We start from the raw sequence: 22,770 nt of genomic DNA, 5'->3' as shown, positions 1-22,770 counted from the left end.
GTCTCCGTGAATATGTTTAACATTTAACTTTGTTTCTGTTCCTTCCTCCAGCTGAGATTGGTGATTACGACCCCGGGAAGCATCCAGAAGGTTACAGCTCCAAGTTTCAGTTTTTTCCTAAACATTCGGAGAAGCTGGAGCGCCTGATTGCTGATATACATAAGAGAGAGCTGATGTAAGAGACGAAATATACAACCGCACCTCCGCTATCATTCTCTCTCTGTTCTGTCCTGTGCCCATTCACGTCTTTTGACATTTCTGTAATTGACTCCGGTAATGAGGTGCCACAGTTTATTGAACTTCTGAGTGGAAAGCTGAGAAAAGCACTTTCTTCTGCACTGACACCGTCTTCAGGTCATATGCTTGTGAGCCCTAGACCGATAGAGCAACATATTGAAAGAGATCTGCACACACACACACACACACACACACACACACAGACTTCTGATTTTACAGACAGCAGGTGAACTCATGAAGCTGATACCTATTTTATAATTTCTACTGTGCATGAACTGCTGTGGTACGATGCATTAGTTAAGCAGGAATTTACAAGTTAACGCCACGTGGATCAAATAAATGTAGAGAACATTTTAGAGAGAGAGAGAGGGTTTTGTCAACAAAGCCTAGTTTTAATGCTGTGGAAGCAGGATGACAAACAACGTGACACTCTGCTGCCCACTAGTGGTTAATTCCCTCATCAACACAATGTAAACAACACATAATAATAATAATAATAATACATACCTTGATTTAGCTGCTACATCTAGATAAAAAGTGCTTGTGAAAAACGCTCTTTCCCTCAGTTGACCCCCTGTTCATTTTATTTTTGTCTTTCAGTCTCTCTAAACCAGCGTGTCATCACATCTTTGGAAATTAATTAGTTGGTGCCGCTTCTAGAAGTGTTTTTCAATGTGTACACTTTAATGACTGACACAGATGTCTTGGTGTGTCCTTGCTCTTCCTCAGCGGACAGACACCTGAAACATCAGAGCGAAATTTCCTACAGAAAGCCCAGATGCTGGAGACATATGGTGTTGATCCACATCCATGCAAGGTTTTTCAAGCACTACACTATTTTTAGACAGCAAGCTACTATATATATATATACACTGCAGCATATGTCTAATTTATGTTTTATTTGTTGTTATCGAATTGTGGAGAAATGTACTATGTGAGCATGTTTTTCAGGATGTGTCTGGGAACCCGGCTTTCCTCGCCTTCACACCGTTTGGTTTTGTTGTGCTCCAGGGAAATAAGAGAGTGCATTTTCTCAAATGGTAGGCAAAATGTGCAACTTTCTCATATGTGGACCAAGCGGCACAGCATATAAAAAGCCTTTATGACAGTGACAGTGACGTTACCTGATTTGACATATGTGCACTAGGCTTTATAACAGCATGTTCACAGCTGGTTGTACAGTCTGCCTCTGCCCATGACAAGAACTGAGGGCTAGAATATGCACAGATGCTAATTACACCAGCTAGAATTACAGATGTATCTGCCAAATGACTAAATGTAATATCCTTAGTAGAAGATCAAGACAATAGCCTGATATCAGCCTCTACTTGTAGTGCATCTACTGATTTGAATCCACAATGTGCAAAATTATGAACTGGAAATGTATACAGCACGATGCTTCATTTGTTTTTCCGTCTGTTTGCTTTTATCTGTAAAGGTTGCTGTTACAATAATGAAGACAGACTTGTTTGCAGTATTTATAATGGCTTTATTTGTTTGCCTTCAGTGGTGCTGGGGCTTCTCCCATTTGCTCTTCCCTGTCTGCAGGGAATATTATCAGTTATTTGTTTTGTCAGCCAAACACAGAGCTCCATGGCTGTTTATGTGATCTCAAAGTGGTTATATGAATATTTAAAGAGACTGCGGCGTTCTGTTTCTTTCTTGCTGTTTGTGTAACTGTTGCTGCGCTCTCTCATGGACAGGAATGAGGTGACCAAACTGAAGTTCGAAGGCAAGACATTTCACATATATGCAAATCAAAAGGAGGTGAGAGCTTTAAGTGCTGGACGTGGGTAAAAGGCCCTGGAGTGCATTTTTTTTTAAACACGGTATTTTCTCAGTGTTTTTATATTTTCCTGCACGTTCTTACATTTATGTGCAGGACAAAAAGATCATCTTGACATACTTTGCACCCACACCTGAGGCATGCAAGCACCTTTGGAAATGTGGCGTGGAGAACCAAGCTTTCTATAAGTGAGTGCATAAAAATCTTTCTTTATTTCATTTTTATGGTTCTTTTTCTTCCTTTCTAATATAATGATGTGGTTAAGTGCTCTACATCCTTCAGTACTATCAGGGAGGTTACCGTCATGGTACTTTGGCTTCCTTAAAAGCCTTCCCTTCAGGTTGTTTATTAATGGAAAATTAGGTGTGAGTCGTCGCTGACCTTTAGTAAATGACTGTGCACTGGCACGAGACTGCATTGTTGCTGAGAAATGGCTCCCCTCTCGCTGTCATGAATAATAGTGAGGCTCCCCTTTGCTCTCTCCATCCCAGTAGAGGCGATTGAAAAAGAAATTGGGCTGATGGCTCAGGCGATATCAGGGGGTATGATAAGGGTAGAGCTCAGCATGTGCACGTGACCTGATAATATTCCACTTATTGAGAACTGTAACAAGGGGCCTGGAGTAAAGATCAAGATAAAGATCTTTCAGAGAAGCCCACATATCACAACATTAACGTCTCACTTGACAATAAAAACAAATTGATGGAGCTGTGTAGGGACCCAGTGCCTATAGTGCAAAGAGGGTACATGCATAATTTAATAGAAAAGGCATTTGATTCCAGATCCTGCTTTGTTCTGACTTATTAAAACTAATGAATACACGTCCAGGCTTCAGCTGTTGAGCAGGAAGTTTTTTCAGGTTTGTTTCCTTCATTATCCTTTTTTTTTTTTTGTCTTCCGTCAGGCTTGAGAAGTCAAGTCAGGTTCGCACGGTGTCCAGCAGCAACCTGTTCTTCAAGGGCAGCCGTTTCCGTTACAGGTAGAGTACACGACAAGGCAGTTTGACTGATGACAGGGAGGGGAGGACACTGCAGAAAATCCCCAGCTGGAAGTGGACAGAAGTGTTCCCAGAAGACGTGGCCTCCTGGCCTTCTGTGCTGTAACGTCAGCCCTCTTTTGCCTGGAGGACAGGACTGACACCTCACAGCATAGAGAACACAAAGGGGAAAATGAGAGACACTTATATCTACTGTAAAGATTTTATTATACTACAATAGAATGATCTCTGAGGGGTCGTTTTCATAAATTATAAAAATCATTCTCAGTTATACTCAGTGGGATGTAGCCATTTGTTTTTATTTACACTGTCGATCTGTAGATCTTTCTACCTTTTTTTAATTTGTAAGAATGACATATTGACTCTCAGTCAAGATTAAGGCATGAACAATGCTTTTCATCAAACATATCAAGTAGTTTTCATGTATACAAGTGACATCACAAGCCATGCCGGTTAAATGTTGAGTTTAAGGCCAAACCACGATCATTGTTTTGATATTTTTTGCCCGCAAGTCTGTGTGTGCATTTGTCTGACCGGTGGCAATTCAGTTATACAAAGCTGAATTCACCGGGTCATGATGCTCATGTACTGCACTCATCCACTGCACTGACGGCTTTCATGATGTTAGGTGACACCAGGTTGCTTGGTTATGTGTGTGTGTGTGTGTGTGTGTGTATGTGAAACTCATCCTGAGCATCGTCTCTGTGCTTTATAACAGTGGACGAGTGGCAAAAGAGGTGATGGAGCAGAGTGCCAAAATCAAACGCGAACCTCCAGAAATACACAGGTAGAGTTGTAAACTCAGGAGAGGTCAGAATGCTCTCGATCAGATTTTGCTTTATTTTTTTTTAGGCACCAAGCTACTGTAGATGCCTTTAAATCAGCAGCACCTACTCGCTACAGTATGACTTACCTCCACTCTGAGCTGTTTTCCAGTGCGGTGATGTTTGTTCGTCTGTTTGTTGTGTTTGTCTCTGCAGGGCTGGCCTCGTGCCAAGCAGAAGTTGTCCATCCATCACCCACGGGCCTCGTCTCAGCAGTGTACCACGCACGCGACGGAGAGCTGTGCACATATCTATCATGGAGGGTAAGGACTGAACTTCACCCTTACGATCACGCAAGCAACAAATCTCACAGTGGCCATGCAGTGAATATTACGGTGTACACATCGGCCTCACCCACTGAAACAATAGCAGTAAGTGAGTTGCTGTTTAGGTCACAGTATTGTATACATACTATATTTTCCCAAGAAAACTCACTTGTGCATACACTCTTTCTGTCACACACGCTGTAACTGGAGCCATTTGGCCCAGTTCATGCTCACAGCGCTGGTGGGACACATCGCAGGTGTGTGCGTCAGTCAGGCTGCTCTACTTCAGTGCAGCATTTCAGCGCTGTGTGTATGTGTGTTTGACTGATTGAGTGTGGATGTGGTGCCAACACAGTGGCCGCTAAAGTCATTTATTCAGCCCACCTGCAGGCTTCTGGTCCAGAACAGGTGGCTTCAGGGCCTGTTGGTAAGATGGACACAGCAGGTGCGCAGTCGTGCGTGACAGTGACACACTTTGGCCTTGTCTTTCTAGTCTATACTGAAACTCTTTGAACACTCGGATAAATAGAGGTCGATAGCAGGTGCACCGTGTGTGAGAGTGTTTTTGTGGGTTTAAACGAGTCATAAGAGCTTCCTACTCTCCGTGTGTGCTGACTGGGTGTCTTACATTGGTATTAATACCCCAGCTGAAAATAGCCTGGGTCTTCTATTCCATGTATGTCACTGGCATGGGTGGAGCCAAAGCGAACCAGGCCAATGCTGCCAATCTTAGCATTGCTGCACAAACCCACTGTTTCATCTCACACCCTCTTCTCTGCAAACAACAACTGGGAAAGAACCCTTCTTTCAAACCGCACACCCACAGCGAAACTGTGGCGTGGAGTCTGGGACGGGGGACCATAAGGACAGGATAAACACGTTTGTGCTGCAGCCATGGTGAAGTGTCTGATCCGCATCACCACCCGGGTGAACGTACACCTGCGAATGATCAATCACTGCTACCGGGACGTGAAGGTCCGCGTGCTGAGCCTGGGGCCTCGTATGCTGGGCAAGGCCCTGGGCGTGCTGCCCCTGTATCCTGCCCTGACGGGGCAGCAGGAATCTGCCAGTGTCACCCCCCTTCCTGGCACCCCGCTACCCTGTGTTCAGCCCAGCAGCCTTTCAGGTAAACTCACCACAGAGCCGGCCAGTAGTGTGCTTTAAATGGAGATGCCGGTGGCTTTCTCTATTTTAAACCGGTGTCTGCCTCATCGATGTAGGTGGGGAGGAGGGGGGGGGGGGCACAATTCCTGTGGTTGTCTTTGCCTCCTGGAGGTCTCAGTCATTGAACAGGCATTTCTAATTTTTTTCTGTGTTTTTACTGACTGACTCACTGTGTAGCAGCCGTGTTTGGTTCCTGTCAGTACACAGTAAATCAAGAAGTACAGTGTTTTCATTTGGTTCATTTGGTCTGTGCGTTTCTCCTAAAGTTAGGTTATAGTGTTTAAAATTAGAGGCATTAAACATGATTAATATAAAGATATTAAAATTTCTGCAAGCTGTCGCAGTAAGTACTAAAGGCAAATCTGCAGTGAGTATATTTGTGCTGATACTCGTCCAGCCTTTATGCCTCTTTCTTTTCACTTGACGGTTTTATGTCTGCAGAGCTTTCCACATAATCTGTCCTACTACTGTCCTAGTTTTAAAAAGTCCTCCCATGATCTGCTTCCTTATCAAAATCTGAATTTTAAGCTCACCTCTTTATAGTTGAGGTGTAATGTTGCTGCTTTGACGCGCTAGAGAATCTGATATCATCAGCAGAAGGCTCGACCACAGCTCCTCTTCACTGACATGCACACTGTAGAGTGGTTCATGTACTGTACTGTAACAGAAAGACGGACAGTACAGGACAGTAAGAGACAGTACAGGACAGTAAGAGACAGTACGAGACAGTAAGAGACAGTACGAGACAGTAAGAGACAGTACGAGACAGTAAGAGACAGTACGAGACAGTAAGAGACAGCACGGGGCAGTAAGAGTCATGATGAATGAAAATATTTGTTTCCATTTTAATCTGGGTTTTGGTGCTGAGGTAGTCAAGTTCATGATAGTTCAACTTTGTCAAGTCTTTAAACTCTTGTTGGGATTGTATCACAAAGAAGAATGTGCTGGGGTACGTGGCTCAGACGGTAGTTGTCGGTTCAATTCCCGGTTCCCCCTATATCCCACATGTCAAAGTGTCCCTGGACAAGACGCTGAACCCTGAACCTTTAGCACCTCAAAGGGGCAGCCTGTCCACAATGCAGTTAGCGAACTGCTCAGAACAGTCGTCTCCTGTCCTGGTATAGATACAGAACAGAAAACAAACAACTTCTGCTGGACAAACTGCAGAAACCTCTCTTCCACTAGTACACGAGTCTGACTGGCCACTTCATGTCTTTTTTTATGCTGTAAAATGTGTGTAACAGTTCTTTCATCCTTTTCTCTTCCTCTCCCCAAAAACGTCACAAGGTTTGGAGTCCTTGCGTGACAGTGCCCACTCCACACCGGTGCGTTCAGTGTCCCATGGGGAATCGTTCATCCCACGCTCCCGGAGCCAGGCCGCAGACGGCGGTGAGGGCATGGCGGTGATCTCAGACGAGGCCTACAGCCCCTCCGACAGCGTCCTACCCACCCCGGTGGCCGAGCACAGCATGGAACTGGCCATCTCACGTCAGATCAACGGGGCGCCCTGCAGCATTGAGGAGGAGAAAGAGTCGGAGGCGGGCACCCCCACACAAAGGGAAGGGGGGGATTTTGGTGTGGATGGTAGAGCTGAAAAGGAGGGTGCAGGGGGGGACTCGGCCCTCAGCGAGGTGGAACAGGTGAATAAGTTTGTCTTAAGTGTCCTCCGTTTGCTCCTTGTGACTATTGGACTCCTCTTTGTCTTGCTCCTCCTCCTCATCATCCTCACTGAGTCAGACCTTGACATAGCATTTTTACGTGATATCCGCCAGACCCCCGAATTTGAGCAGTTCCATTACGAATACTTTTGTCCCCTCAGGCGGTGGTTTGCCTGCAAGCTCCGCTGGGTGGGCGGGTTGCTCATTAACAAGTGAGAGTGAGGTCGTAGAGTTCGTAAACTCGTTCAGGGGTCTAAGAAGACGCTTAGGACTCCGAAGTGTTGGAGGGCAGCCCTGTCCCAGCCACGAACCCTGCTTCTCCCATCATCCTCCTGCAGACATACAACTTGGACCACTCCTGGTAACACTGGGCCAGGATCTCTTTTTCCCTCCTCCACTTTGAGTTACCCCCACCCACCCAAAAACATCCTCATTCTTCATTTTTCTTTTTTTTTTTTTTTTTTTCTACAAAGCCAGGAGGCATTTTTTTGCATTTTTTAAACATTTGAAATTCATTTCAGGAATTTTATTTTTTCAAATAACAGAAAGGAAACATAAAAACTGAAATCAGAGAACTGAAGAATTTTAAACAGTTCCTTTTACAGGAACCGGAGATTTTGCTGCAATGGATGAGCGTTGCTTCCATTTCTTATTTATTGTTTTTAAACATATATTTGCATAAGAAAGGGAGAGGAGGAAATGTAACCAGGGAAGCTGATTTGTCATTTAAAGGTGGAAGTGCATTGAGTTAAAGTCGACAGGCCTCCTGCTGTGAAGTATTTGTGAAACTACTTAGGAAAAAAGTTTCAACACGAATTCATACCCAATGAGAAACTAGATCACAACAAGCAGGTTCACCTCGTCCAAAGGGAATAATAGTGAAAGAAACAGAACAGACAGGGTGATTACCAAATGCCTTTTTTTGAGGTGTCAGCTGTCGGTTAGTTTTTGGCATTTTGTGGGTTGTTTTAAGACACAATTACTCTTTAGTGGTATGGTGTACAAAGTCAACTGGTCAGGATCGAAGTTGTTTTTCTAATGTTTTATAAGGATACAGTTCAAATAAACCAGTAGTTTTCTGTGACCCGATAGTGTCAGATACGGTTAGAGAAATATTCATGATGAGCAAAGATTCACTGGCACCAATAGATAATAGTCTAGATGTCTAATGCTCGAATGGTTTTACTAATTAAGTACCTTTGAATGTGCTCATTTCTTCAATTCTGTTATTTCTCCAATTAATTTGATTTGCATTTTTTCATTAAGTTGAAATTCAATGAATTTCAGTTCTTTCTTTGTATGAAGAGTTTCTGATTTGTTTTGGTTTCATCAACTTTGCTCTTAGGTTTATGTATCAGACTATATTATTATTATTATTAGAATAAGTAATAATGTACTTTTTGTACAAATTAGTTTGTTTCCTAATATATATTGACAGGTTTTCCATGTATATTTTAACAGAACTGAAATGTTATTTTGTTATTGAAGATTAAATTATACCTTTTTTAGCGCTGTGTTTCAAGTAAGGTCAGAAGCATTCATGGAAATGTGGAAGGGGGGACTAAAAAAATCAAAAACAGGGTTTTCATCCAGATCCTACTCGATCATACTTGTACAGAATAACATATGGAATTCACACACAACTGCACATGCCAAATAATAAAAAACAAAACAAAACAAAAAAAAAACACACACACACACATTTTCACCTTTCATAACTTTACAATCTTTTATTTTACTTGAAGACTTTTGTAGAGGCGACTGTGAGCCTGGCCGATACATAGCTCCCACTAAAATTAATTTAGAGATGTGTAAAAGAAAACATCATTAATTGGTAACTATTCAGTTACAATCGCTGTGTGTTTTGAGCAAAAAAAAAGAAGAAGAGAAAAAAAAAAGAAACAAAAAAGATGCTTTTTTTTTTATTTCAGCTTCTCCAGAATGGATTTTTTTGTTGTTCTTATTATTTTGTAATAAAATTGTTTTTTGACTGAATAATTAAAAAAAAAAAACTAGAACATGCCATGTTGAGGTCTTAGAGATTATAATGTTTTACTTTTTATACACAGTAAATCAGTTAATATAGAAAACAACAAGCAGATGAATGATAATGAAAAATGTTAGTTGCAGCCCTAAACTAATTATTTTCCAACTAATGAATTCTGAATTAATTTTCATATCAGCCCAAATAAAAACAAATACCAATAAATCCACAATAAGCCATTATTGGTAAATAGTGTCTTTAGTATCTTTCTACCCTTCGATTTGTCGGTCAGGCTCCAGACTCTTCTGCCTCATAGCTCCAGGGAGCAATAATTGTCATGGCTGCTGGATTCTGGGTAAAATCAGTTTCTTTGTTTGCGCTGCGTGTCTACCTCCTGTACAGTGCAGGTGTAAGTGTTAGTGTGTCTGTATGTAGGCAGGGAAGCAAGACTCTGGGTGATAGAGAAAAGAGGAAAATGATTTCATATTTTGCTAAAAATGAGAAAGAGATGCAGGAACGAAAAATGGAAAGACACGAAGTGAAGGAAAAAGTTCGAGAAGACTGAGGGAAATCAAAGGTTCGAGTGTTTCTTGGAAAGTGGTATTGGAAAAAGAAATTGGGAGAGGAAGGCACTCGGTGACTCGCCGCTGTAATGGCTGAGCTTGTTTTGGCTTTCTATTTCAAACCCCACACCCTCCCAGACCAGTACCTGCAGCTGCTCCACTGCAGGCCCGATGGTGCTACCTTCATTGCTCCTGTGTGTAATCTGAGCCTGTCAGTCCTCGGCTAAGTTGTAACCCCGACCACAGAGTAGCATGCACTTTGACATTGTGGCTGGATCCACTCCTGTAGCTCGTTATCCTTCACAAGCCGTAGTCATCTGTGGTGGAGAGAGCTGCACCAAAAACATTAGAGTCACATTGGCAAGCATCCTGTCGGATGTCAGGTTGATAGTTTTTAACTCGCACCCGTCCAGTAAACAGCCGATGCAAAGATGAAGCACATTTCTTCTAACCAGGGGTGGAGCAGAGTGAGGGGGGGGGGTGACTTTTTTTGTGTGAACATTCATACTTCATATTTATTAGTTCATTACTGACATAAAGGTCATGACCAGCCAGTCCAGGTTGACTGAGCTGTTAGCAGGACATGTTTTAAAGGTCGGCCGGCGAGTGTTTCTCATACATTTATCAGCATTATGTAGCTTCAATGGTCTCTCTGAACATGCAACAGTTTAAAAAAAAAAGGCAGCATTATTCACGGAGCAATAATCAGCTGTGAGAGCAAAAAGATTTACAGACTTGTGTATGAAAATTCAGTGATGAAAATGTCCTGTTCTGTTTTGAGAAAACCACTTATCAAATTGCTGTTGTGCTGAAACAATGATGCGACCACTGAGATGAGACACCATTGGAAATAACACTTTTTAAAGCATCCGTTTTCCACAGAGCTCTCTTGTGTGGATATCTGTTCTCCTGTGTTTCTTTAATGTCTTCATTGTGAAGTGACAGAGTTTCCTGGATCCTAACACCACAGTTTACCAAAGTGGCAAAGCTGAACGAGCGGAAACAGAGAGACGCATCGTCCTCGTCAAACATTCAACCGATCCATCCTTCATTCTGAAAGGGAAAAGCAGTGTTCATCTGAAACTGTGACGTACGCTGGGAAACCCAAATATCTGTCTTAATTTGTCTTTACAGGCACGTTTCCTGTGACAAACCTGACTTTACATTTCAGTTGCTGTGTCATGTTTACATATTTTCTTTCACATCATGGGAGATGGCTACAGTTTTGGCCACATGTGCAACTTGGTCGAGTGTGATTGTCGTTCAAAATACCACGTGGTGCACTGGAAAAGGAAGCAGTGATTGTTATATTAAAATGTGACTATATGGGGATGGACTCAATAACAGAAACACCAGCACGTTATGATACATTTGTGAAACCAGTTGAGATCAGTTTTTACTATGTCAAAGAGGTTATCTGTTGGGGTTATTATACGGGGTTGTACTTCGTGGCTATTTTACTGGACTGCACTTTACCGAGGTGTTCTTGTTATTTCGTCCACTCCGTGTTTTGCTACATATTTTCATCAATTATCAGATAGAATATAAAAAACACGAAACAATTAGATGTACGACATGTAGCCTAGATTTAAGTTTCAAAGATCATCATTAGTTATTTTTGAAACACTTTGAAGGGACCTGAATTAAACAATCTCGATAATAAACTATTTATGCACAATTGGCTTCCTGAAATTTGTACCTGGCCAAAATCCCTGTCACATTTATGTGGATGGTGCACACAGAAGCGAGGAGTTGGTGATAGTCTAACCAAAGACGGTTCATTCTGCTCTTTGCTTCTCTGTCAGCCAGTAGACAGACCCTCACACGACCGTGTATACACGTTACTGAGTGTATATGCATATCCATGTCTGGTGGTGTGTAATGTAGTCTGCATCATCCTATCCTGGGATTGGAGATTGCTGTTTAGTTATGTTATATATACAAGTATATATATAAATCCATGTGCCAAATCCAGTTCGTGTTCAGTCTGATCCATTCCAAACCCATGTTTGTACTCTAAGTAACCTTCTGTACAAGTCAGTATGAAATATTGTTTCTCTCCTAGTCCCTTGTAACTGGTGCCATTAAATAAAACTATTCAAACTTGAAATAAACACTGAAGAAAAATGTGTTGTGGCTCTGCCTGTGGCTTTTCAACATAGACCAGTTAATACAATACTTATTAATATGTGTCTTTAATATAAAAAATAAAAGTGTACATTTAGACAGACAGTGACGTTACTGCTGCTCACTGTAACATTAACTGTACAGAACATAAATACACAAGTTTGTCAGCTTCAGTGAACAGTTACAAAATTTACAACAATTACTAACAACAAAATGTAGTGAGCTAGCTACAAATGTGAAAATGCTGGTTTTAAGAAAGGCCTTTGGTTAGTTTGGGGGGCCGGGGCAGCTAAGAAGCCCGGCCTCCTGCCTTTTGATGCATCTCCTGCTGAGCTTCTGGACCCACGACCTGCAGACCTTGATTCACCTCTGGAGTTGGACGATGACCACGACTTATTGCTGCTGTAGCCACGACTGATTAAAATGATAAGAAAGGAGAAATAAGTTTTCAACAATGAAGTGAAGCTTACTGCCAAATATGAATCTGAAGGACACATTCTACTACAGACCCTTTAGAGTTGACACTCGTGTTGCCATATCCTTTTCTCTTCTTGGAATACTTGAAGAATGGAGCTTTCTTCCTCTTTTGTCCTTGTGCCGCTTCATTACGGAAGTAAGTGGAGGATTCGGTCTCGTCATCGTCATCATAATCTATACGTGCGCGACCTCGTGTCGTGTCTATCCACCCGTCTCCACCAGTGTCAGTCTGTTCCTCTGCTACAGAGGCAATGTAGGATTAAAGCCACCATGTGCACAATAACAAACATGATATACATGGGCTACAGAAATATGACCCTGGCTCTCTTACCAGGAAGCTGCCTCTCTGAGTATTTCTGTAGGACCTGAATGACTTCAGCTCCATACTTTTCCAGTTTATCCTCTGTCACACCATCAATTTGCAGGAGAACCTCAGGGTCAGATGAAAGCTTCTCTGTTCATGTGGAAAATGTTTATTATAATTATTTATGCCCGTCATAACATTTTAAATATTAGTCTTAACAAACATTTCAGAAATTACCTGCTATCTTTTTTAAGGTGGCAGTGGAGAATATGTTGTAATAGTGAATGCCGAAAGCTTTCCCCAGCTGCTTGCACAGGTCTGTCAGCTCCTTCAGACATTCCTGAACCATCCCCTCTCTCTGGGAGACGTTTTTAGCCACAGCAGCTTTATGTTTCCTGATGCTAGATGCACTCTCTGTCTCATAGAACTCCACCTGCGATGGGACAATTACCAGTTAGTTTGATGTTTTTCATTAACATTCAGCTCTGTAATTAACAGAGTCATACTCCAGCTCTACACGCTGACTTGTTACCTGCATGTGCCCAGAGAGCACATTCATTGCTTTCGGTCCAGCAGAGATATAAGCCACAGCCTGACCGTTGAGTGTGATGTAGAGGTCCTCAACCAGGATGTTGTCCAGAACAAGTTTTTTGAAGAGACGGTCAGCGTTATGCCTCGAATACGCTCCTCCCATCCCAAACATTCCCGTCTGTATCTTAGCAGACTTAGACCCTGAAATATAAACTTAAATTTAGGCAAAGACAAATCTGCAACTCTTCATACATATAAATCACTCACTGGTTTCGCTGTTGCCAAATACACTTCTACTACAAGACAATACATGTACTTTACCTAAGAAGATATCCACCAGCATGTTCAGTGTTAGTCGGTTTTGCTGAGCAGTTCTGCAAAACTTTGCTCCAACTTTCTCGCAGTTCTCCTGGACAAACCTCACAATCTTCTTCACGTCCTCAGTCACGTTTCTCATCTTGTATTGCTGCACGTAGAAACATTCAAATTATTCCTCAGCTCAAAACTGGTAGGTTTGAATTTGTGATAAATGTAATGAATGAAGAAATGATTCCTACATTGGGTTTGGCACAGTTGTCACAGCTGACATCGGGGTGCTCCTTACAGAAGCTTTTGTTAAACTTCAGCTCCCCAAAGTATGCTAGCAGCTGAATTCTTCTGCACTCCATCAAGTTCTCACAAAAGTGAACCATGCTGTGTAGATTGTTGTAATGAGTGGCCTTGGCGTGTCTGTCACCTTCTCTGTCCACTGTGGGGAAATAAGCAAAAAAACTAAAACAAAAGAATCACATTACATATGACTAATCATTTAGAAAGCGGACATGCATTGGTTTATATCATAGGCATGAATCATTCACACAATAACAATAAAGATCAGTGAAGATCAATGAATTTCTCAGTTGAAAAAACTATTTTATTTCTATTTCTACATACTGCTGATAATCCTCTTGATACGGTGGACATCAGTGTAGGAGTAGAAGAGAATACAGTGAGAGATCTCTCCATCTCTGCCAGCTCTCCCCGACTCCTGGTAGTAACCCTCCACTGACTTGGGTAGACTGGCATGAATCACATAGCGCACATCAGGCTTATCAATGCCCATGCCAAAGGCTATTGTAGCACAAATTACCTGACGGGAAAGGAGACCAGTGAAAGAAGATCAGAGCACAGTACAGTAGAGAACAATCCTTAAGCGTTACCTTTCTTTTTATGGCCTTTAATTTGTATTACGTTGAAGTATTTAGATCATAGCAGTGATTGAGTTGTAACCTCACCTGGCAGCCGTCCTGATTGATCCACTTGGTCTGCACATATTCTCTGTCACCGTCACTCAGGCCTGCGTGATATGACAGCGCTAATATTCCTGCTCTCTGCAGACTCTCAGCCATGGCATCACAGTCATTACGGGACAAGCAGTACACGATGCCAGAGTCACCTACAACACGACAGATGCTTTAAATAAACAAATGGCATTTCACCTATTACAAGGGATCTCACAATAGTATTTAATAATTTGAAATGATGATCTAAATTACCCTTAGCAACATATTTATGGCATGAGGTGTGAGAATTTAACAGATTAGATGTAACTTAACTCAGTGGACTTCTCACTAAATGTCCCCTCATGTTAACATGAGTTATATTTTCAACAAAACACATACAACTATTTTCTGAAAATGCATCAATTGCACTTATGAATCATTTACGTGGGTAGTGCTTCTTGATCCAGCCGATGCAGTCCTCATCAACCTTTTTGGGTTTCTTGGGCAGAACAGAATACTTCAGGTTGGATCGGTTGAAACTCATGGTAAACCTAAAAACACATTCAATAGAAAATGTGAATTTACTGTTGGCTAAAAGAGAGCTGATGTTAAAAATCTGAGACCCAGCCTGATGTCAAACACATACACCTGGGGCCGAGTCATGCTCAGCTGGTTGAGGATATCTTTCTGGACACGAGGAGTGGCAGTGGCTGTCAGAGCCATCATTGACACATTGGGGAACTTCTGACGCAGTTCATGCAGCCTCTTGTAGTCTGGACGAAAATCGTGGCCCCACTAAAAGATTTAAAGAGATAGAATGATTTACAATGTTTTTTTTCAAAATTAAAAGCCACTAGGTTCATACTGTAGGTTGGGTATACAGTAATAGCAGAGGAACACACCTGACTGACACAGTGAGCCTCATCTATGACAAACCGGGCTAAAAGGCCTCGCTCATACAGGTTATGCAGGGCAGAGATCAGCTTGTTACTTGCACTCACCTTGGGGAGAAGAAAAGATACATCAGGAGTAAATTATAGTAGTAATGTTATTTATGGCAAACAGAAAAACACATTAAAGTGTTCAAATATTACAGATTTAGAGAGTGAACCATCAATTTCTCACCTTTTCAGGTGTGACATAGAGCAATTTAATGATGGGATCTTTCCTGGAGAGCTGCATATAAATCCTTGCTGCTTCACCATCACTTTTGTCACCAGACAGACTCGTTGCTGGAATCTGAAATACACAGTTACAAAATTACACATATTATACCAACTTCATTACTTCACATACACCACTGTGATACAATGGAGTAGCACAAGCAAACACACTTACATCTAGAGTGGTTAGTTTCTGGACCTGATCCACTATAAGTGATTTGAGTGGGGAGATGACCACAGTGACTCCTGGTGACACGCAAGCAGGCAGCTGGTAACACAGGCTTTTACCTCCACCTAAAAAAGCAAGAGACATAAAAGAGAAATGAGCATAATTATTGCAGCTGTTTCACAGCTGAGTTTGTTTCTATCATGTATGACCTTTACCAACCTGTGGGCATCAAAACAAACGTGTCTTCTCCCTGAAGTGTTGCATTAATCGCTTCTAGCTGATTAAACCGGAACTGATGTAGACCAAAACGTTTGTGAAAGATCTTCATCATTTCCTGTGAGTGGGGGAAGTTGAACCCTCTGAATCGATCATGGGCTGGGTTTCGGAAGGTGGGCTCTGTAATTTAAAACAATAACTTTCAATTAATAAAAATCCCCAAGAAAACTATGAACCTGTAAAACAGTTTCTTAAAATCAGAGCAACATCTCTGAAAATAGGGTGATGATTAAACTTGTTTTACATATTGAAAAGTCCTGATGACAATGTCGAATGCAATAGAGATTTTAAAATTCCAATAAAGACAGAACTATATTTTGTGACAACATACACTCAGCAGCTTGAATTTCATATAAGGTATTTAACTATTCCATGTAAAACAAAAATCCTGCTAGCAGAGAACTTTCCATCCATTGCTATTTACCAGGGGAGCAGATCTTTGAGGGTTTCTGTGTAGGCACAGGTGTTGTAGGTTTCTTCTCCCATGAAGACTTTTTTGAACCATCCTCTTTCAGTGTTGTTGTGACAGCGTTGGGGTTTTGTCCCACTAATGATGAAGTTGGGTGCTCATCAAAGTATTCAGGGATGTCAGAGTCATTAAAGTCATCTATGTCAAAGTCATCAATGTAAAAGTCATCTGGTTCTATGTCTTCTGCAGCTGTGGTTGTTGGGGTATTTGATTTGTTCTGCACAACAGTAGCTGACCTCTTGGGTGAGAAGAAGAGATCTGAATCCTCCAGGTCTGTGCTAGCTTTCTTTAGATTAAAATGTGTGAGACTAGAAGTTGATGGAGAAGCACACATACTCTCATTTTTCACATTCATTGTCCTGTTGTCTTTACTGTGCAAGGGGTTGACATGAATAATACTGTCAGAGTGATCAGAGTCTACAGAGATGACTGAAGATCTCCTGATGTGAGAACGTTCATTGGAGTCCACAGACACAGAGTTGTTGGATGACATGAGACTAGACACATCACTGTTTACAGTAGATTTTTCTTTTGAGCTAGGTTCAGAAATTACAGTGCTGTCTGGCTGCTGCATCCTAAACAAAGCAGCACCACCTGTTGCAAGAATCCTCTTCCTGAAAGAGAAAGACAAAAGATTACAATTCTAATTATACTTTGATTACATAGTATATATCGATAAGAAGAAAGTTGTTGTGCTGATGCACGCACCTTTGAGCCCTCTTCAATAAAAGCTCATCTCCACAAGACAGAGCTATTAGCTCATGTTCAGGAATGGAATCGACCAGAGAACAAATGGACTCCATGATACTGAAGAGTTGCTCATCTGAGAGATAATCAGTAGAAAGAACAAAATTACTGAACATGAAAAAAGAAAGTACTGATTTGATGAACATGTATAAGTAACAGGCAAACCAGAAAAAGGTGTAACACCCACTTGTTTTTGTCTTTTGAACTGCAGATTCATGTAGTGTTGAGATCGGGGCTTTTAACTGCACAGAACTGTCATCATTGGGTGATTTAGATCTGTGTGTAAAAAATATACATATATGTATATATAATATTCATGTAAAAAATACATACATCAAGACTCATTAAATTCACAACCATAAATACAAAGAATCTCGAAAAGGCTGACCTCGTCTTTAATGTTGAAGTAGTATAAGAGATCTCGTTTGGGATTGGTGAAGGGGGAATGTAATCTAGGTCATCTTCCAGATCTGAGTTGTTATCAAGCTCTATTACCTTTGGGTCAATCCGTTTTTTCTTTTCAACTAAAAAGACAAAATACATCTCATATAGTATCTGCATTGTAGAATAAATAAATGTACATATAAATAAAACGCAGACAGCATGTTACCTGTTTTTTCTTCAAGCTGCACAGCCATGATGTTGCTCTCTTCTTCACTGTCACTCATGACAGACTTCAGATGAGCAGGAAGGCGTCTTGAGGTCAATTGTATGGGGGAATTCTCCGGGTCAAACTCTTCTGGGTCCTGTTTCAAACCAGGGCTTGGAGAAGCTGCAAGTGTGTTGACACTGAATTCCAGTTCATCGGTTTCCTTATATGATCGTTCACTTCTGGAAAAACCATTTGAAGTATTGTTGCTTAACTCTGGTGTCACAATAGAGGTATTGTGGTTTACTTTCTCTGTAAATTCAGATTTTTCTTTACAAGGTGATGACACAGGTTTGCTGCTCGTCCCTGATGTTTCTGAACTGAATGAGTCATTTTTGGCTTTGGCAGGAGCTTCAAAGTCGTCCAAATCATCCCAGTTGTCCACTGGAAATCCAAGAGATGCATCCAGATTTGTGGTGCTGTTGTTATCTTTAGTCAGGGGTGTAGTCACCTTGAAACCAGACACCACAGGTGAATGGTTACCTGTTGGGCTGATGGTGTCCAATTTGCCTTTTGAACTTACAGGAAAGAAGTTGTTGATTTTGGACTTTTGAGGTCTTTCAAGCTTGTTTGAAAATGTACAAGGAGATTTAGTCACCAAACTGTTCTTAGGAACATTGACATTCCTGTTTGCCAAAACATTTGAGCTGGTTACCTTGGTCTTGACTTCAACCTTGGTCGTACCTGATGAGGATTTCTTTTTGAAACAAAAGGCCCTGAAAAATAAATAAATATAAATTTGGGAAAATATAATGCAACACAGCAGCAAAAAACAAGGCTTTTTTTTTTTTTTTTTTACTTTTGCATGCGTCTAGTTTCCCTTTAATTTGGACAGAACATTCCCTTTCTGTACTTTTTATTTGCAGTTGCTGATCAAGACAGAAAAATCATTCAGTAGTGGCATTAAAATTACTAGGGGCTTAATGCATCTCCATAATATCAGTAGCTATAGGAAACACTGCACACTTTAGTTGACACTGACTTAGCACATTTACTAAATTAACAACATTTATCGACATATACTCGCTTATTTCACACAATGCAGATCAGTTTAGCCTTAATGACAGCCACACACTACCTTAATATACATTTTTTAATATTTATTACATATTGTCAGCCTTCACAATTATGTGCAACTGAACGTCACAATATATGACCGCTGCAGGTACATAAGTCGTGAATCACAAACTCTCTAACAAAAGCAGATTTTAACATGAACCTCCTGTAACTCAGTGTAGCTAAGGTATCATCAGTTTGCAATGCTGACAGCACGAAGCTAACTGTTAGCTGGTGTTTTTTCCGTGTGGTTGCTTGACCAAAGGTAGACTTACCCAGGTTTGGGTTTCGCCAGGGACAGCTTGCTCTGAGCAGCACTGCTGTGCCTTGCCAATTGCTCCTTTAAGTTATTTTGTGGAAGACTGGCCATGGTTAGCAAGAAGCTGAGCGCATCGGTGTTAGCTAGCTAATAAGCTAGCAGCCCGAGCTCAGTTCACAAATAAGCGGCCACTTTTTTCAGCATTGCTCTCGACACGGAATGAGACAAGTAACCAGAGGTACGCCCTTTGTTTGTTCCAACGACGGACTGTAATTCATTAAAGTTCGTTAAACAAAAACCGCTTTATAAGCTACTCGCTAAGTTTATAATGTAGACGATGTACACAACGGATTTTGCGCCCGTACAGCAAACTGCTTCCTTATTGGTTGAAGCTGAGCAGGAAGAAGAATTCTGGGTAATGTAGTGTTGCAATAGAAGCAGTCACCAAACAGCTGTAGAGCCTGAATTTATTAAGATAATAATAATAATAATGATAATGATAATAATAATAATAATAATAATAATAATAATAATAATATAAGAAGAAGGAGAAAGCATTGTCTCATTAAATCATAAGATCCATCTGTAAGTAGTGAAATGTTAAAAAAAACATACAACTGCACTCTCAAAATGACACACAAACACAAAAAGATTTAATAGGTTAGATTTTATTTTTGAATGTAACTATAATAGTGATCATTTCAGATAGATTCATCTGGTTATAGTGTTTTACTGGATGCTAAGACTTACTTCATTGTCCATAAATCCAGTTGGATACTGATAAAAATCACCCTGTATGATTAAAAAAGTCTTTGGATTTTCCCTTTTCAACCATTTTGTAGTTTGCTATCATGTAAACTTCACACCACAGGGAAAGATGCACAAGCAGCGAGTCCACACATGTTCTTCCCACGTTCAATGAGGAAATATCTGATAGAGGAGAACATTGATGTTATCTTGGTTGGTAAACATTTAGTAATATTTTAGCAACATGTGATAATAAACATATTTACCCATCAATCCCCCAGCTTGATCCCCATGAGTTCTTCACTAGCCAGTAAGGGGTGCCCTTGACTTTTCCATACCCCACTGCTAGTACTGCATGGTTGACCATGTCTGTGGTGTTGCGACATTCGGTGCTAAAAACAGGAAGTTAGAATTAAAGTAAATCAAACTTTAATCATATGACTCTTTATTAAAGAATGAGGAACTAAACTTCAAGTCCAACAGCTTTGTCAACAGTGAAGTCTTTGTATGAGTGTTTTAAATAAGCGCAGAAAATAAAGTTTAAATCAAATGAAATTTGAAAATTCAGACACCAGAATTTATGATTTGGATATTCAAAGTATTTCATGCATCTATATCTCTTGAAATGTAAGTACATGTAATGTAATGAAGGTCGTTTTCACAGACACCACTTGCATAAAAAGGAAAAGAAACAAAAACAAACTATACCCTACACTTTGCAGATAAATGTGAGTAAAACTGACATTAACTTTCAACATTATGCATTATTTCTGTGACTTCCTCTCACCTGGTGTACACACCCTGGTCGTAATGCATGAAGTCAGAAGTCACGTCAAAGGCAAAGCTGACGGGATTGCGTGTGCCAACAGCATCCACCATACCCATCTCATCATACTGACAGGCGACAGAAAAAAACTTCATTACTCAAAGACTTTCAAGTAACATATATCATTAAGAAGGAGGAGGATGTTCACTTACTGCTGTTATGTTCATCACTTCCTTCACAAAAGCAGCCGCAAGTTCTGGTTTATACTTGCAATGACCGTCCTGATTTCACAAAGAGAGTAAAACAACCATGAAACATGAAGAGTGAAAGAGCGATAAAATATATAATTTCAGAGTCAGTTTTGTTTATTAAGTTTTGTTTAGGTTGTAGGATAAAAGATTTATCTAGTTACCATTGCTGTGTATGGATAGTCCGTCTCTGTCATCAGTCCCTTGTTGTACATGATGTATTCAAATGCTTGACTGGGAAGGCCGCTAGAAGACAAATTAAGATTTTGTCATAAAAATGTGTTACAGTGAAATTATCACCAACAAGAGAAGAGGAACATACAGGATGTTTGGGCTCACCCATTACACCCATGGTTGTTGAAGTCCTGAGCACAGTCCACTAGCTGCTGTTCTGACTAGGCGATAGAAAATAATGTTACAAAGTTGAACTGAAAGCACGTAGTTCAAAAATACTCATTGCGCTCAAATGACACAGGAAGCAGCAGTTCTGATACTCAAGTGAAAGGAAGTTACCAGTGGTACGAGCTTCCCAGTCACAATGGCAGTAACAGACTCCAAACAGCCGGTCGTTGAGAAAGTCCAGCAACTCCCACAGCCTCCCTTTGGTGAAAAATAGACACTTACATAAATCTACAGTGAATATACAGTGAGACACAGCTACTGTCCCTTCCCCCACGTATGGGAAACAATGGATTATGTTATCAATCTTACCCAACAACAAATGTACTGTGACCTTTGAGATCAATAACTGAAAGTCCAATGTGTTTGTGAAGTTACTTTACCTGATTCTTCACAGGTGTCACGTAATTTCCTTTCTTTCTCCAGTCAATGGAGTCTGGAATATGCCCGTTGCTGCTGAAGTAGTTCCCTTTGGTAGCAGAGCAGTTCTGTAAAAAAATAAAACATAGAGCAGTATGTAAAAATAGCTAAATACACACCATGTCAAACAAAACAGATCTTAAAAAAAAAAACTGGATGGAGTTACCTGTGGCTCAGACAAGAGGACAGACTTCCTAAATTCACTAAAGGTCATGTCTGAAAACTGGTTCAGCCGCACTGCAGGAAGAGATTTACACACCTTTTTCACACCCGTATAAAAAAAACAACAACAACAGTGGATTCATTAAGCAGCTCTACCTACTGGTGAAAGAGTGATTCCCCTCATTGTGTTTGTCAATTCTCCTCTTGTTGTCAGTGAATGTCTGGAGCCTCTCATAGTACTCCTTCAGGTTGTACACTTTGTTGTACTGTACATGACAGACAGCAGATGAGATCACATGATAACTCACACTAGTGAAGCAGACATGTTAAGCAGCATTGTTGCACAGATTTTATTACAGCTTCCTCAGATCCAAACACTGTGTTCACAGGTTAATGTCGAGCTGCAGCGTTTTGACGCATGACCCACCTGTGCCATCCATGACTTGAAGTGAAACTCGTCTGAAAACAAGTGGAAAAGTGGCTGTAATGCAGCGAATGAAACACCAACAACAACAAGCGAATAGACGCCATGACATGAAGATGAAAGTGAAAGCGTTAACACAAATAAAACTGCTCTACAGTGTGCGCCGTAGAGGAGGAACACGGAGGCTCATCTTACCTGGTTCAGACGCGCGGAAAGCTGAAGCTGCTCAAACTAAAGCAAAGAGAAACAAAGTGTTCATCGTGAACACTTGTCGGAGGGTCCGAAGTGTCGGCAGGTGATGGAAAGTGAAGTGAAACAGAGGAGAAGTCACGAGGTGAAAATCCCCCTAATGATCAGAATAAGTGACAAAGTGAAAGAATCAGCCAATCAGCGCGAGTCCCGGCTGCGAGAGGTCCGAGTCGCGCTGCTGCTGATTTAAATAGTTCGTGTGTCTGATGTGATGTGTGGGGAAAGTAAGTTTTAATAGATATAGAAGAGATATATGACATGTGAAAAAACTTGAAGCGACAATTTCTTCTTGAAATACTCTTTAATGTAAAGCTGGATTAGTAAGTGGGAAAGATGAACCGTCTAAAAAGTATAATTTGATTTGAGAATCTGCATTAAATAAAAAAA

The 22,770-nt window shown here is 40.9% G+C and overlaps 3 protein-coding genes across 5 annotated transcripts in view; 1 reads left to right on the top strand and 2 right to left on the bottom strand.

The window, feature by feature from the left end:
• LOC113165962 (FERM domain-containing protein 5) overlaps positions 1-7,399 on the top strand; it is a 40,183-nt gene extending 32,784 nt beyond the window's left edge. The window contains exons 6-15 of one of the 2 annotated variants that reach the window (XM_026365809.1): positions 52-175; positions 967-1,054; positions 1,189-1,277; positions 1,941-2,004; positions 2,129-2,211; positions 2,928-3,002; positions 3,739-3,807; positions 4,001-4,107; positions 6,562-6,914; positions 7,094-7,399. In XM_026365809.1, coding sequence (XP_026221594.1) covers positions 52-175; positions 967-1,054; positions 1,189-1,277; positions 1,941-2,004; positions 2,129-2,211; positions 2,928-3,002; positions 3,739-3,807; positions 4,001-4,107; positions 6,562-6,914; positions 7,094-7,141 — 1,100 coding nt within the window. In that variant the 3' untranslated portion in view covers positions 7,142-7,399. Of the gene's footprint in view, positions 1-51; positions 176-966; positions 1,055-1,188; positions 1,278-1,940; positions 2,005-2,128; positions 2,212-2,927; positions 3,003-3,738; positions 3,808-4,000; positions 4,108-6,561 lie in introns of both variants that reach the window. The other variant, XM_026365808.1, reaches the window with a different exon arrangement.
• Positions 7,400-11,665: 4,266 nt separating this feature from the next.
• On the bottom strand, positions 11,666-19,339 carry blm (BLM RecQ like helicase). Of its 2 annotated transcripts, XM_026366410.1 has the most exons (22): positions 18,985-19,339; positions 18,309-18,369; positions 17,615-18,218; positions 17,393-17,528; positions 17,192-17,280; positions 16,966-17,080; positions 16,213-16,871; positions 15,732-15,908; positions 15,519-15,637; positions 15,306-15,419; positions 15,083-15,181; positions 14,827-14,975; positions 14,625-14,731; positions 14,193-14,353; positions 13,852-14,047; positions 13,476-13,666; positions 13,240-13,384; positions 12,920-13,119; positions 12,625-12,820; positions 12,415-12,537; positions 12,116-12,323; positions 11,666-12,020 (listed from the first exon to the last, which is right to left on the bottom strand). In XM_026366410.1, the coding sequence occupies exons 1-22, from the start codon at positions 19,077-19,079 to the stop codon at positions 11,834-11,836; spliced, it is 4,131 nt and encodes a 1,376-aa protein (XP_026222195.1). In that variant the 5' UTR covers positions 19,080-19,339; the 3' UTR covers positions 11,666-11,833. The 2 variants fall into 2 exon arrangements, with proteins under 2 accessions (XP_026222195.1, XP_026222194.1); XM_026366409.1 differs by having other exon boundaries at positions 17,615-18,369.
• A 281-nt stretch (positions 19,340-19,620) lies between these two features.
• ctsh (cathepsin H) lies at positions 19,621-22,513 on the bottom strand. The gene is made up of 12 exons (XM_026364562.1): positions 22,330-22,513; positions 22,138-22,169; positions 21,871-21,976; positions 21,715-21,785; positions 21,512-21,616; positions 21,243-21,329; positions 21,069-21,124; positions 20,894-20,975; positions 20,694-20,762; positions 20,503-20,609; positions 19,982-20,107; positions 19,621-19,898 (listed from the first exon to the last, which is right to left on the bottom strand). The coding sequence occupies exons 2-12, from the start codon at positions 22,144-22,146 to the stop codon at positions 19,829-19,831; spliced, it is 888 nt and encodes a 295-aa protein (XP_026220347.1). The 5' UTR covers positions 22,147-22,169; positions 22,330-22,513; the 3' UTR covers positions 19,621-19,828.
• Between the last annotated feature and the right edge of the window lie 257 nt (positions 22,514-22,770).

This window comes from Anabas testudineus, chromosome 6 (assembly GCF_900324465.2).
Source record: "Anabas testudineus chromosome 6, fAnaTes1.2, whole genome shotgun sequence".
Classification (NCBI taxonomy): Eukaryota; Metazoa; Chordata; class Actinopteri; order Anabantiformes; family Anabantidae; genus Anabas; species Anabas testudineus.
The sequence above is the reverse complement of the archived record's forward strand: the minus strand, read 5'-3'. Positions and strand labels throughout refer to the sequence as shown.

Coding starts and splice junctions, on each gene's coding strand:
- blm (XM_026366409.1), bottom strand. CDS start 19,079: ATGGCCAGTCTTCCACAAAATAACTTAAAGGAGCAATTGGCAAGGCAC. Junction 17,281..17,392: donor ACTTCAACATTAAAGACGAG/GTCAGCCTTTTC, acceptor TTTTACACACAG/ATCTAAATCACCCAATGATG. Junction 14,354..14,624: donor GATCAAGAAGCACTACCCAC/GTAAATGATTCA, acceptor GTCGTGTTGTAG/GTGACTCTGGCATCGTGTAC.
- ctsh (XM_026364562.1), bottom strand. Junction 21,617..21,714: donor TCCTCTTGTCTGAGCCACAG/GTAACTCCATCC, acceptor ATTTTTTTACAG/AACTGCTCTGCTACCAAAGG. Junction 21,125..21,242: donor CTGGGAAGCTCGTACCACTG/GTAACTTCCTTT, acceptor TCTATCGCCTAG/TCAGAACAGCAGCTAGTGGA.